The following is a 15,153-nucleotide window of genomic DNA, read 5'->3' as shown; positions in this document are numbered from 1 at the left end:
CCTGCAATTTAAATATTTAAAAAAAATTTTTTTTTAACATTTATTTTTGAGACAGAGAGAGACAGAGTATGAATGGGGGAGGGTCAGAGAGAGGGAGACACAGAATCTGAAACAGGCTCCAGGCTCTGAGCTGTCAGCACAGAGCCCGACGCGGGGCTCGAACTCACGGACCATGAGATCATGACCCGAGCCAAAGTCAGCCGCTCAACTGAGCCACCCAGGCGCCCCAATACCTGCAATTTAAAAAGCAGACAGGAATGGAGGTGCAGGAGGCAGGTGCAAGGGAAATTCTTGGTCTCTTGCTCAGTCCCCAGACCTGAACCAATTTGCAGATATGGGACCCACTGACTGAAGAGGAGGCCAGTGTCTAGTAAGAAGGACTCCGCAAAACAGCAACAAGTATGTATAGTGATGGTTCCTGAAGTTTTTCCCCAAAGGTGGGAAATGTATTTGGGCGACTGTTCACAAAAGAAAGGGGACTAGCAGACACAGAGGTTTAGTTGACATTAACATCTGGAGACTCAAAGTGTCATCGTGGGCCCTTTTTTAGAAGGAGGCCTGTGGAGGTCAGGTAGAAAGTGGAGTTGTGGCTAAGGTCTGGCTTGCTGGGTCCACAAAGCTGCCCAGAAGGCCCTTGTACCCGACTGCTTAGTTAGAACTTACATGCTCTGGCCTGAAGGGATCCCCACCTCAGGTCACTGGCTTACTGGGTGGGAGAAATCGCAGTAGAGAAGGCCAAGTACAAATTTCTGAAATTGCCATTTCCCTGCTCCTTTGCCTTGCCCAAGATAGAAAATAAAAAAACTCACCTCATACCAGGGGATGTGACAGAAGTTAATGCCACCATTAACAATTTAAAGGATGAAGGGGTCGTGGTCCCTTACCATTTCTCCTTTTAATTTGCCCATCTGACCTCTGCATGAATCGGCTGGATCTTGGAGCAAGACTAGACAGATTGCCTCAGGTATAACCAAGTAGGAGCCCTGCTGTGTGTCAGACATGGAATCATAGCTAGAGCAGATTAATAAAGCCATAGGTATGTGGTTTGCAGTCACTTGGTCAATGTGTTCTTTTCCATTCCAATTAGAAAAGATCAGAAACAGTTCCTATTCACATGGGATGGGCAACAATATTCATTTACAGTTTTGCCTCAGGGTTGTGTAAACTGCCTTTCCCTCTGTCTTAATCCTAAGAGGTCAGGACCATGTGGACATCCCACAGAATGTCACACCAATCCATTACATCGATGACCTGGTGCTGATTAGGCAGGATGAGTAAGAGGTGTCCCTAAGCTGGAGGCCATGGTTAAGTCACATGCACTTCCAAGTACAGCGTATAAAACCTATGAAGACCTAAGGACCTGCCACTTTAGTGAACTTTTTAAGCGGTTCAGTGGTCAGTAAAAGGAAGCAAAAGTAAAGAATAAGATAAATTGTTGCATATTGTATCTCTTGCCATGGTGAAGAGAGCACAGTGCCTGGCAACCGTCTTTGGGTTAGAGGCAACATATTATTCTGGGTGACGTGTAAAGCTGCCAGCTATGGGGGGTGGGGTCCCATGACAGGAAAATGCTCTGAAAAAGGTCCAGGCATGGTAGCCTGGAAGCTGGAGGTGTTGGAAATGTCAGCAGTGGGAAGAGGAAAGATGTAATAGCATGGAGCTTATGGCAAGCCCAGTGGGAGAATCCCAAAATAGGCCTCTGGGATGCCACAGCAGGGCCACGTTATCAGTGACTGTGGATTATGCACATTTTGAGAAGCAGTTTATGGCATGTTACTAGGCTCTGGTAGAGACAGAATATTTGACCAAGTTACACCAAGAGGGACATCTGAAACTGCCCATTATGACTTGGGTTCTGTTGGATACATCAGGTCATAAAAACGGATGGGCCTGACAGCATCTATAAGATGGAAATACTACTTCTGGGACTGAGCCTGAGTGAGGCCAAGCCCAATGGGTAAACTGCATGAGGACAGAGAGTTGATAATTTTTTGTACTGATTACATGTTGAAATATTTTTGATACACTGGGTTAAATAAAATATCTTGAAAATAAGATGAAATGTTATTAAAATTAATTCCATCTACTTCTTTTTACTTCAAAAAAGATACATTATAGGGGTGCCTGGGTGGCTTGGCTGGTTAAACATCCAACTTCAGCTCAGGTCAGGATCTCTTGGCTCAAGGGTTTGAGCCCTGAGTGATCCTCTGTGCTGTTGGTGCAGAGCCTGCTTCAGATTCTCTGTCTCCCCCTTTCTCTGCCCCTCCTCTCTCAAAAATGAAATAATATTAAGAAACATACATTATATGGCTCCCAATATGTACCTATTTTGCAGTGCTGCTCTAAGCTCTAGCTCTTCAGCAATACTGTCTTATTCTTTGCTTAATTCATAGCTTCTGTTGCTGCTGCTGAAGGCATTTCCCGGCTATCAGCTTGAGACTGTTCAGAAATTCTTTATAGGATGATGGGGTTACTTAACAACTCTTAAAAGAACTTCCAATGAAATATCTAGGAATGTCCATTTCTGTTGAGAAGCAAACCTGCCATACCATTCACAGTATAAGCTCTAGCTCTGGAGGAGAGCCACTGGGAAGTGAGAATAAAGAACTCGGGCCAAAGGGTTTGGGGAGTGAGACCTGTATGAATGTGCTCCTTTTGAGATCTGCATCTTTCAAGAGCCCAGCCACGGACAGGCTCTGTCACAGGTGCCAAGGTGGGGGGCTGGTGGCGGTCAAGCCTCTGACACAGTGCCAGGCCCTAGTCCTTCTTCCTTGGAGTCCAGTGCTTTTCTCCCCTTCACAGCTAAGATCTGAGGCATGAAGGGCATCTGGATATTCTTGTGCTCAACCCCTAATCTCAGTTGTTTCCCCTGTGACTGAAACTCAGGGACACAGCAGGGGCAGAATGGCAGGTCCCAGGACCAGCCATTAAGAAGAGAGGCCTGGGACCAACCCTTGCCTGGATCACATGAGCCCTCTAGACTGAGAAGATCTGAAGGCTCAACGGGCCCTTTTTGCCTGGCTCAGAGAGGGCTCCTGGATATCAACAGACTTAGAGGTTCAGCCCCGAGATGAGAATGTGCATTCTGTTGGCTACATGTTGAGATGTAGCTAAGGTCCCCAAGGTAAACTCCAAGGGTTTAGCTAGAAGTGCTGTCCAGAACTGAAATCACTGATCCCCATTTGTGCTATTTAACAATTTCCTGAAGCAGAAAAACCAGCCACCCAACCAGAGTTCACTTCATCCTGCTTAAAATTCTCACAAACTGTCACATACCATAGGTGGCAAAACTGTGACCCAGATGATGTAAAGGACCTCACCAATTTCACACAGCTCACTAGAGCACAAACAGTGGCTTCAGGTCTCTTACCTAAACTCTGCAGCAGCACGTCCAGAACCCAGAAGCTCATGCCAGTTTGTCCAATGTCTCTGGCAACCTTCTATGCAAAGGGCAGTGATGGCATTAATAGAACCAGGGCACCACATGGGCTGTTTTACTCTTGAGCTTTTAGTCTCGTATATAAATCCTGAATGTTGCCTGCTTAGTGCTACGCACTACACGATGAGTTTTATTTCACAGTAAACGAGGGATGCTCTTTCTTAAGAAATAAATTTAATTCGGGGTGGTTAGTGCATGTAAGGCATGTAACCTTTATGAAAGTTAAAAGAATCCAGTTATAAAAGAAGCACTGTATACAGTCTCAAATTGCTGAAGGTACAATGGGCTCCGTATTTTACAAAGTACAAAAAATTATTTCATATACAAAGAAAAAATACAAATAATGTGCAAAAATCATTTTCACAGGTGGCAATTTATAAAATGAAAATGGTAGAAAAATCCTTCATTCTTATTATCCCCAATTTCTTATATATTAACACAGGTCTATTTCCTAGCGTGTAGGTAATTTTAAATTTGAAAATCTGATTTATTTTTCATCTACAAAGACAAAGTGGTTTTTTTTTTTATTTTTTAAAAAGGGAACTATTTTCATTACTGAAATCTTATGCATGAATCAGTTACTTTTATATTAAATTATAAGTAGGCTATCTGAAAAACAAGGATATAGAAATCGTATGTACATATTTTTGAAATATTAGTTTGGTATTTAACATATTAACATTTCAAAACGGCGATCTAGCTACCTCTGACTCCAGTTGGGCTTCAATGCCTGTAGCAGAGATGCTGCTGCTCCTCACAGGGAACAAACAGCATTCCTCGGATCTTTAGCTGAACAAACACAAGGTTATCAAAAGTAGAGAAAATCTACAAACAGTTCTTACTGTTCACGTGCACAAGTGCTGTTTGGGTATCTGATTGTGCCACAGACACAGCCCCTGGCACAGGTGTAATGTGCTTGTAGACAGCTGGCTTCTGTCTTTCCAACACCTTCACTTCATTAGGAATTCAGTGCAAGTGTTTGTGAGTTAGTGCATTCAGCTTTTTGCATGTTATTCTGTGTAAGGAGCTGTCAGGGAACAGAAGAATACACAGGAACACAAAGTCCTGGATCCTCAGGGCACCTGTGGCCTAGAAAATTCAGTGTTTTGAAAGTAGTATTTTCCTGCATTGGCCTTGTCATTGTTGCATCATTCCCTGGACCGTCTTTCTCCTTCAGGAGAATCCTGCATGTTCCTCGTCTGCCACTGAGCACTCATGTTCTTACTGTGATCCCCCATGGCTGAGCAGGGGTTATGGAAGCACCTTTTGGCAGCACCAGATAGCTGAGCATCTCTAAGGTCAGGCAGTAGGAGTAGGAGCTATTCTGCTGGGAAATCTGTTCTGTGCAGAACATGAGATAGTGTTGCGGGGTTTTGATTTTTGCTTGTCAGAAAGCTCTCCAAGGAAATTATGACCTTGGGGAACAAAAAGGATCTAGTTTCATCAAGAAGGACTCAAGTAAACAGAAACCATTTATCTAGGGGATGGGTGACAGTTGGCTCAGGAAGCATTCTTCTGATCCCTAACCACTAAGACCCTGTTAGAACAACCTAGTGCAAGATACAGGGAGTGCCTGGGGTTCTTGACCAGACCTCTGTGACATATTCATTCAGGCTAAGCAGACATAGCACTTGTTCAAAGAGGGCACTGGGTAAGACTGGGTAGAAGAACCTCAGGCCTGGGATGACTCCTCAGAACCAAAGAGGAAGCTGTCAGCTCCTCAAGGATTCATGCACTTTATTCTATCTGACAGCACGAGGCTTTCCTCCCTCTCTTTTGCTTGGGTTGACCATGGGCATCAGGCGTCAGAGATACAGCTCTGGATCCTGTCCATCCACTGCTGGGCACTCTGTCCATCCTGGGCACAGAAGTTATACACACGTTTGCTGGTCTTGAGCTACAAAACCAAATGAACAGAAGCAGAGATGAAGGGCAGGCCTGTTTTATGGCTTTGGGCAAGTGTGTGAATCAATCTCAGTGAACTTCCCCTCCGTACTGCTTCAAAACCTCTCTTTCCTCCGCTACCATACTGTCACTGACATTATAGTCACTTTGTTTCTTTGGTCCCCAGAGTCACAGTAGATGTTAATAGAATGACACTGGCAGAAAAAGGAGACATACTAGGAGAGCCTTACTCCTAAGGAGGAGGGTCAGGAGCCTCGGGCCTCTCCCATGCACTGCACCAGGAGCAGTGCAGTGCAGCTCCCTGGGCTCCTCAGGGAAGCCGGAAATTCACCCCCACCAAGAAGTTGTCTTTCTTGTCCTCTTTCCATCCCCTTCTCTAAAGGCTTAAGTTAGGGACACACTGGAAGCCCGGAATCAGGTAAATGGCCTCATAGCTAGAGCAGAGCCCTTGCGTGTGGCTGTGCTCTTTATGAAACCCTGCTTGGCTATGGGAACTGGATGAGAACCCTATCATGTGGCCCATCAAATGCCCCGAGGCTCACCTAAGGGCTGTTGAAGATGTTAGGACCAACAGTCATCATATACGACTAAGGACAATTTTTATGGATGGTCAAACATGAAGACCACTGGATCCAAAGGGAAGTAGTGTCTGTTCTTGAATAGGTGGTGAATAAAATAACTAACAATGTTTTTATCAAGGAATTCATCTGCTTCCATGTGTGGCTGGACACCCAGTAAAGGAGTCCGTTGTGCAAAGCAGCGCACCACAGCTTGGAGATGGACAGCTTGGAGATGTCAGGTTTGGGGATCGAGTGCTAAGTTCAAGTTCTGGAGCAATTTCCATAGCCAAGGGGTTATCATCTGTCACCACCAATTGCTCTGAGGCCCCATAATTCTTGGAGGTGGATGGATTGTAAGGAATCATGTACAGACAGAGCCAGGTTTTCTAGTGAGATGTAGTGAGATCCACTTACATCAAAGAAAGCCTTGTCACTCGTGTGCTTTGGGGCTCCCATGCTAGGGCCAGCAGGGATGACCATTTCTACTTCAGCCAGATCAATGTGGCCTTTACAGCTTGTGTCCTCACCTGAGTCATAGTATCGCAGCTGGAACCAAAAGGATACAGATGGGAAATAAGAGACACAGAAAAGGAAAATGGTATGACTTTTCAAAATGTATTTGAATACTTGCCTCTGTACCTTGCTAAACTGTGTCTGAAATAATAAGCAAGAAAATAAAAACACTGTTGATTTTCGGAACGAGGACTAGGTGGCTGACAGAAAGGAGGAAAAAGACATATTTTTCTGAAATTCGAATGAATAAAAGTATTACATGTTAAAAACTAAAACTAAATGTCAGCTAACAATTGGAAAAAATATATGTAACATATAAAAGAGGTTGTTTAGAAAAATATGCAGAATTCCTAGAAATTGATAAGAAAAAGATAAACAATTTAGTAGAAAAATGGTCAAAAAAATCTCAACAGGTAAGTCACAGAGGAAATGCAAAAGACCTATAAACATTTAAAAAGATGGGCAACCTCACTGATGAAAGAAAAGGGATGTAATCAGTAAGATTTCACTTTTCACTTAGATTAAGAAATATTCACGGTGAGGGCAAGGCACTAGGTATTCTCAAACATTGCTAGTGGAAATATAATTTGTTAGAAACTTTTTGGACAATTTGGCAATATCATCTAAAATTTAAAATGTTTATGCCTATTGATATACCCTCTCACCTCTAGAAATGTATCCTACAGAAACAATCCCACAAGCATGCAGAGATACACATAAAGAGGTTTCCTTCAGCACTGTTTTGATCAGGTAAAAACTGAAAAGATGTATCTGTCTTTCATTGGGGGTGTTGGTTAATTAAATGATGGTTGGTTAATTATATCAATGATACAGACTACTATATATAGCTTGTCAAAAATTATAAGGAAGATCTATATGAACTGGTAGGAAAGTATGTTCAAGATATACCATATAAAAAATACCAGTTGCCAAACCACATGTAAATCTAAAGTGATTTTTGAGGGGCACCACCTGGGTGGCTCACTCAGTTACATGTCTGACTCTTGATTTCAGCTCAGGTCATGATCTCATGGGTTCATGGGGTCAAGCCACACATCGGGCTCTGTGCTGACTGTATGGAGCCTGCTTGAGATTGTCTCTCTCTCTCTCTCTCTGTCCGTCTTCCCTGCTTGCACTCACACACATACACTCTCTCAATCTCTCTCTCAAAATAAATAAATAAATAAACAAACATTTAAATTGATTTTTGAAAAACAATAAATAGCTCACCATTTGACTGAGTGGTTATCATGTGCCAGGACTGGATATCACTCTCTAACTAAATGAGTCTGGATTTCACTCTCTAACTTACACAGTAGGAAAGGGTCTGATGCCTCTGTCACTGTGGTTCTGGCCTCAGACTTTTCTGTCTCTCCAGTCAGGCATGGTATAAGTAGGTCTAAATGGAAAAACTATATACCTTTCGTGTTAAATCCAAAAGATTGGTAAGAATGCAAGTATAATTTGGTGTAACTGTAAATTACAGAAAAATTATGACATTGTCCTATGTTATATTTAGTGGTTTAATGGAACTTTTCTCCACAGTGTAGGCTCTATGATTTCAGACACATTGTTATTTTAAAGTACAACCCCCTCCCCCCACCCCCCACCAAGGGCTTCCATTGCATATTTGTAAATAAATTCTCTATATTCTTCCACAGAGACTGTGTAACTTTTATGAAATTCCCTGAGCAGAGGGAAATGTGATCCCCATTTCAAATCTGTATCTGGAAAGAGTTTCCTAGGTGCACGTACGACCAGAGCACTGTATAGGGGTACTAGTTTGTATCTTTCTCAGCAGAGTCCATTTTAGAAATGAATGCACTGAGAATCAAGATGTGTACCCCTCTGCCTCAGGCTGAGCAGTCAGTTCCAAGGTAGAGTGAGGCCCACAGTCAGAATATTTGGAGGCCATGAGAATGTCACCATGGAAGGGTATGGAGGGGCTGGAGGTTTGGGTAGGGATCCCTCACCCCTGAGATTACTGGAGCAAAGATCATGATACTAAGAATTGCAGGGGTTGCTGTAGCAATAGCTAAGAACCTAACAATGGACAAAGGACTTCCCAACATGGCCAGTGAGGTCCAGGCTAGTACTTGCTCAGTGAGAATTCCCTCTTTGAGTGGGTATAGCCCCTTCGGCCTATTTCAGGGCCCCCTCTCTCCACTGTTGCTCTCATTTTGAGGGAAAATGATGCTTGCTTTAGTAACCAGTACATGATGAGCAATAAATGTTTGTCAAATAAATTAATGCCCTCAGTTTTGAATGGATGCTTTATGCTGCAAAAATGAAGGTAATCTGTATTCTGAGGACTGCTCCCAAGCACAGGCTCTATATATGCATGTGGAATGCAACCCACTGAAAAGCTCAGGTCCTCTCCTGGCCTGGGTTTTTAAGAGCAGGCAGCAGAAGATATTTGAGCATGAAAAGCAGAGTTCTAGTGCTCTTAATGCTCTGGGCCCCAGTGTCACTGCCTCTGCCTGTATACATCAGGCAGAGCTACTTTGGACCTTCCCTCGGAAGGCTACTGCCCTAACTCAGGGACATGCTGAGTCCTTGAAGAAGCCCACAGGGAGCATATGTGAGGCCTTGTCTGAACATGAGGGATGTGTCTGTCTGTTTAGAGTTGTACAACAGCCAGGGACTGAGCCTAGCTTAGAGAAAAGTGATTTCTGTAGGCTTTGACAGTATTACCTGATGTTTTGTTACATCCAACACGAACCAACGGGGCTTCCAACCTTTCAGCAGAGCCCCTCTTTTGTAAAGTGTTCCTTCGAAGGACCTAGAAGAAATGATGACAGGTCAGTTAACTTTGGTTTTCATTTAAAAAGTACTGTGAAGAGGATGTCTGTTGTTTTTGTCTGCCAAGTCTCTCTTTCTCTCAGATAGTCCCCCAAAAAGGCAATCAGAATTCTCTCCAGAATTTTTCTACTAGACTTATGGGGGAAAGACTGCCTCTTTTTGCTGGAATTACCAAATTTGTGAGGTTTGGAGCTCACGGTAGCCATCTTTTGTGCCATGTTGGGAATGATGCAACCCACAGAGGAAAGCAGAGCCAGCAAATGAACAGAAGCTTGAAGATACTATGTGAGAAACTGGCACATCCTTGGCCCTCCCAGTCTACGTGAGTAAATTCCTTTTTGCTTGAGCTAGCTAGCACGAGCTGGCCTTCTGACGTGTGCCACCACAAAAGTGCTGACTAATATACGTTCCCTCAAGAGATCTGACACACATGAGATAACGATAATCAGGACTCAACCACAAATAGCTATAACCTCTTGGCATTATTTTAGTTGTAATTTTGATTTTTCCTCTTTAAAGACCCCTTTCCTCTGTAAAGACCCCTCTTTAAAGACTCCATTTAAAATAGGAACAAAGAAAGAATCGAGGCAAACCCAGTTATGTGGCAAACCCATTTAAGTTTATAGGAGGCAGTACCGCACAGGCCTGGCTGATTGAAGGGCCTGTGGTGCAGCCGCAGGCAGGGCTCAGCGTGCCCACCTGTTCTCATCATTCTTGGTTGTGTACTGGCTGTACAGCGTGGCCGCTCTCCGGTCCACTCCATTGGATGGGGAGATGCTGGCACTCTGCTCCTCCCCCGTGCTGCTGTCTGGCAGGTGCAGCAGAGACCTCTTCTGATAGGAAGGTAGGTTGGTAGACACAATTCCTGGGGAGCCTGAAGGGTGTCTCTGGGGCTGAAAAATAACTATACTTCAGGAAAAAACACACCCCTCCACCCCCCAAAATAGAAGGTAATACATTTGCATTTTAAGTGAAAAAAAAAAAGAGCTAGGAAAGTTTTACAAAGATTTTATTGAGCAACTAATCCAATAATTTCATTTCTGAAAATTTATGTCAAAGAAAAAACTGGAGCAAAATACACAAAGTATATGTACAAAGAGGTTTATTCTGCAGTTGTTTATAAAAGAAAAAATTCAGAAACAACCTACATGTCTATCATTAGGGGACTGGTTAAAAAAATATTTCCATCAATGGAATTCTAGAAGCCATTAAAACTACCATGCTGGTTTATATACAGTGACCAATGGGAGGCTATGTATGCCTCATAGTAAGTAAAAAAGAAAGCAGGTTTGAAAATAGTATGTATAGGGGCGCCTGGGTGGCTCAGTCGGTTAAGTGGCCGACCTCGGCTAAGGTCATGATCTCGCGGTCTGTGAGTTCGAGCCCCGCATCGGGCTCTGTGCTGACAGCTCAGAGCCTGGAGCCTGTTTCAGATTCTGTGTCTCCCTCTCTCTGACCCTCCCTGTTCATGCTCTGTCTCTCCCTGTCTCAAAAATAAAACGTTAAAAAAAAAATAAAAAAAAATAGTATGTATAGGGGGTACCTGGGTGGCTCAGTAGGTTAAGTGTCTGATTCCTGGTTTCAGCTCAGGTCATGATCTCACAGTTTGTGGGATTCAGCCCTGAGTCAGGCTCTATGCTGACAGTGAAGGGCCTGCTTGGGATTCTCTCTCCCCTCTCTCCCTGCCCTTCCCCTGCTTACTCTCTCTCTCTCTCACAAAATAAATAAATTAAATAAATAAATAAATAAATAAATAAATAAATAAATAGTATGTATGGCAAATCCCTTTTATATGTATGTTTTGAATGATACAATAAGCTTAGTGGTTTATTTCTAGGTTTTAAATTGTGGGTGATTTTTGTCCTCTGTTTATAACTATTTGTGTATTGTCTTATTTAAAAGAATAAGTATATCTCACTTTCATAACCAGCAAAAATATCAAGAAAGTATTTTATTTTTCTGAGAATTAAAGCAGTAAGACAGCACCCACCTGTGGCCTGACAGCAGCTCCAGAACTGCCATTGGAAGGCTAGTGCCCAGCTAGCCCAGCTAGTGCCCAGAGGATCCCTTCTTACCATGCCAGAGGCTTTCTTCTACACCCGATTCTCCCTGCCCTGCTGTGACATCGGACCCTGCTGACCTCTCCTTCTTTCTGAAATGCTCTTTTGAACATTCACATCTGTCCTTCTGTTGCATCTGGAGCTAGTGTGATGTGGATTTGATGGTGCCTGTCCCCTCACACATCAGAAGGGACACCACTCCCTCACTGTGGGGTAAGTGGGAGGCTAAAGTGTACAGGGTGCTCAGCACAGTCTTTTGCACGTATTACATGCCTGATAAAAGTTTAAATCAGAACAGAGAGGGGGGTTGTGAAAAACAGAAAACAGAGTGTTTTTAAAATATTAAAAAATTTTAATGTTGATTTATTTATTTTGGGAGAGAGAGTACAAGCAAGGGAGGGCCAGAGAGAGAGGGAGAGAGAGAGAATCCCAAGTAGGCTCTGCACTGTCAGCACAGAGCCCGACACTGGGCTCGAACTTGAGAACTGTAAGATCATGACCTGAGCTGAAACCAAGAGTGGGACGCTTAACTAACTGAGCAACCCACGTGCCTCTGTTTTTAAAATATTTTTATGATAAATATTTCTCAATTCAGAAACAGAAAAGGGGGTGTGAGCAACAGAAAGTAGCATAATTTGTCTTTTAAAAATATTTTCTTTTCTCTGGTTATTTCTCTGAAGCAAATACGGTCCGGGTGTTCCCCTCCCCACTCGTGGTAGAAAATCAGCTGAAACCACAGAGACACAGATAGAAAAGAACCCAGTAATTTTCCGTGGATGCGGGGCCCTGAAACACAAGTATTATGTCACTGCGGTGAAGTGAGACACTCAGGAACTATTCAGTCATTTGGAACTTTCTGCCCTGGACCTCCAGGGCATGACCCCTCCCTTTCTACCCTTCTCTTTGGCCATAAACTCACCTGGGATACCTGTGGCAGCGGGCCCTACCTGACCTAGCACCCTCAAAAAGCTCAGAAGTAGCTCCTCAAAGGATTTTACCAACTCACACGGTCTGTTCTGGGCTCTTCTTTAAGGTCCACAGTTACTCTTTCCCACAGCTGCTGCCACTTCTCAGAGGTTTGGTTTAATTTATGCTCCAATCTTTCAATTTCCTGCAAAGTAATAAAAAGGAGTTTTCTGATAGTAAGTATTTCATAGAAATCAGGACGTGTCCCAGAGCCACATCTCCTCTGTACTGGGCCCCAATGGACATCATGGTCAGAGGGCAGCTGAAGTCAATGGCCTCAGAGGTCTCCCAAGCCAGGAGCAGTGGAATGAACTCTAGCTGGTATGATGCACTATGGCAAAGATGATTTATTAGGATCTGTAATCAGGCCTTTTTGTACAGAATAGCTTAAATAAAGACATAAAATATGTATCCCAAACACCTTCACCTTTGGCTAGCCCAGAGGGAATCTGATGGCCACCGCAAAAGGCCAAGCACTGGGCTGGCATCCAAACCCTAGTAGCTGAGGTAGGAGTCTGTCCTTGACAGAGGAACCCCTAACTCTGCTGATTTAAAACCAGATGTGGAAAGAATGAACCAAGAAATGCACAAAGAATGGAATTTCCTCGGGACAAGGAAGCTGGGGATCAGAGCAGCTGCCTCTGTGACGCCTTCACTGCAGCACACTCCTCCCAGTCACAAGACTGCACGAAGACTCTTCAGGAACTGCTTGGCCCATATCAGGGCTCAAACCCTTTCCTCAGGGCTGCTGCTCTCAGCAGGGTGGCTACTGCTGGGATTGTTTCAGTTCAGAATATTCTCTGTAGAGACGCTGGCAGTATTCCCATCAGGCCATCAACTACCCACACTTCTGACCAGAGGAAGTAGAGCACCCACAAAAGCCATAACCCAGGCCTGACTCAGGCTGTTGGGCAGCTAAAACAGCTGGGAAGCTGCAAATTGCTCCATTTGCTTGATTGCTTCCTCATAATGCCAGAAAACTTACTTTTTTGAGACCCTTTTCCAGTAGTTGAGCCTGGTCCCCTACTGTTGTTGGGGAGCAAATTTGGTTTTCCTCATTCTCCTGGAATGCTACGTATCACACTGGCTCAGAGTGAGGACAGCCATGTCCGGAAGTGTGCGAACCACTTTTAATTTAGCCTGGTTTCTGATGCCTCGGGTACTACCAGGGCCCCTGTTGCCCTCTGTGCATGTCTACACAGGCCTGACTTACACTGAAAAGGCTGGTGAGAGCATCGGGCTGAGCATAGCTGATATCATCATAACAGGGCCACACTGTTCTCCTCCGGCTCTGGGGGCCAGCTCCTCCAGCCACTTCAGAGTCCTCAGAGGGGAAGTGCTTGGGGGTTAGCATCATCCAGTCATATGAAGGGCCTGTGGAAAGGGTCTCCTCTGTGTAGTAATCCCACTTCTTGAGGCTGGAGACATTTACACTGGGCTTCAGGGCCTGTTCAAAGAAAATTCTGAAATATAGTTTCATCTTGACCTCAAAGTACCCCAGCTTACTGGCAGGTCAGCCCTTAACATTTGCAGGGTCCAGGGCAAGAGCATGAATGGAGATTCAAATACCATATATGTAAATATTTAGATATTATACATCAAGATAAACTATTAAATAAAATATATCTCTCCTCCTACCTTGGTAAATATAACTTCCTAATGATCTGGAAGACCAGGCTGAAACTGAGAATTCTTGGACTCCTTGGAATTCTATACCAAGGCCCAAGGTGGCACTGGGAAAGCTTGTCCCAGCTCCCAGTCCTTGGCCTAATCCCCTGCTCCTCTCACCTTGGCTCTGTCCTATATTCTGAGGTCTTTTATGAATGTGTATATATATATATATACCCTAGTCCACAAAACTAAACTTGGTCTACTACCTGCCAAACAGCTACTTCTTAGGCACCCTTGAGGCTGAAGGGAACATGCACCGGCTTGGGAGACAGACTGGAAGAAGTAGCTTTGTGAGCAACTTGGATTAGGCAAGAAATTTTGGGTACATGGTTTAGATGAAGAAAGGGTATCTAAGCACATACCCTTGTTTCTTGTGGTCTTCATTTTATGAGGAGGGGATAGTTGGAGAAAGGCCAGAATAGGGTCCTAATGCATGGGACCCAGGGCAGGGGCATTCCTGCCCCTGAGTGAGGTGATACTTCTCACTTGTCATCAAACCAGTCTGTTCCATCCCAGAGCTTACTTCACATAGATGTGCATCACAGAGCATGGTTGCCCCTGAGACGTCATTCTTTTGAGCTGGGCTCCAAACATCCGGCGTTCCATAGGGGTTCTTCCACAGCTTTGGTATAAATGGACTTAGGGAAATCTTTTCTAAAGTATTTTAGATTTTTTCAGCTTAGATAACCAGTTGAGGTTTCAAGTTTTGTTTGGTCTTTCTTCCTGGAGAAAGTTGCCTCACTTTGACTTTCTTGAAGTTATCCCTCCTAGATTTTGGGGGCCAGCTCCTAATTTTTGTGGTCAAGAATATGATGAACAGTCTGTATTCCATCATAACCCAAACCCATAGTGTATATCAAATTTTTAAATAGCTTCTGGTATTTTAAATAGCTTCCTAATCCAATGTTTATAAAAAGCTTAAACAGCTTATATATACTTAAAAGTAAGGAAAACTTTAACACTAGATACTCAGAAAGTGAAACATAAATGCCTTCTTACTGTACCTCTATTTCCATTGGTGAATATAAATAATTAAAGAAAATGGGACTCCTCTTGTGCATTCTATCAATACACTCCCAAATACAAATTCCTTTTTTGGCATGCTTGTCTCCTTTATCGTCAAACAACGTTCCTGTAAATCAACCCCCCCCCCCAAAAAAAAAATCAACAAAAGTCAAATAAATCAACAGTTTGCCTAAAACTATGATGCATGTACCAGATGAAAAGCAAAATATAT

General features: G+C 43.6%; 1 protein-coding gene across 2 annotated transcripts in view; it reads right to left on the bottom strand.

Moving 5' to 3' along the window:
• Window positions 1–3,596: 3,596 nt before the first annotated feature.
• The window catches only part of SBF2 (SET binding factor 2), a 479,646-nt gene continuing 468,089 nt past the window's right edge, over window positions 3,597–15,153 (bottom strand). For both annotated transcript variants that reach the window (XM_027073170.2, XM_027073171.2), the window contains 7 exons: window positions 14,921–15,048; window positions 13,459–13,692; window positions 12,286–12,390; window positions 9,919–10,112; window positions 9,112–9,199; window positions 6,319–6,450; window positions 3,597–5,336 (listed from right to left, as the gene is read on the bottom strand). In XM_027073170.2, the coding sequence (XP_026928971.1) occupies window positions 5,238–5,336; window positions 6,319–6,450; window positions 9,112–9,199; window positions 9,919–10,112; window positions 12,286–12,390; window positions 13,459–13,692; window positions 14,921–15,048 (980 nt within the window). In that variant the 3' untranslated portion in view covers window positions 3,597–5,237. The remainder of the gene's footprint in view (window positions 5,337–6,318; window positions 6,451–9,111; window positions 9,200–9,918; window positions 10,113–12,285; window positions 12,391–13,458; window positions 13,693–14,920; window positions 15,049–15,153) is intronic.

Source organism: Acinonyx jubatus, chromosome D1, assembly GCF_027475565.1.
Source record: "Acinonyx jubatus isolate Ajub_Pintada_27869175 chromosome D1, VMU_Ajub_asm_v1.0, whole genome shotgun sequence".
Classification (NCBI taxonomy): Eukaryota; Metazoa; Chordata; class Mammalia; order Carnivora; family Felidae; genus Acinonyx; species Acinonyx jubatus.
The sequence above is the reverse complement of the archived record's forward strand: the minus strand, read 5'-3'. Positions and strand labels throughout refer to the sequence as shown.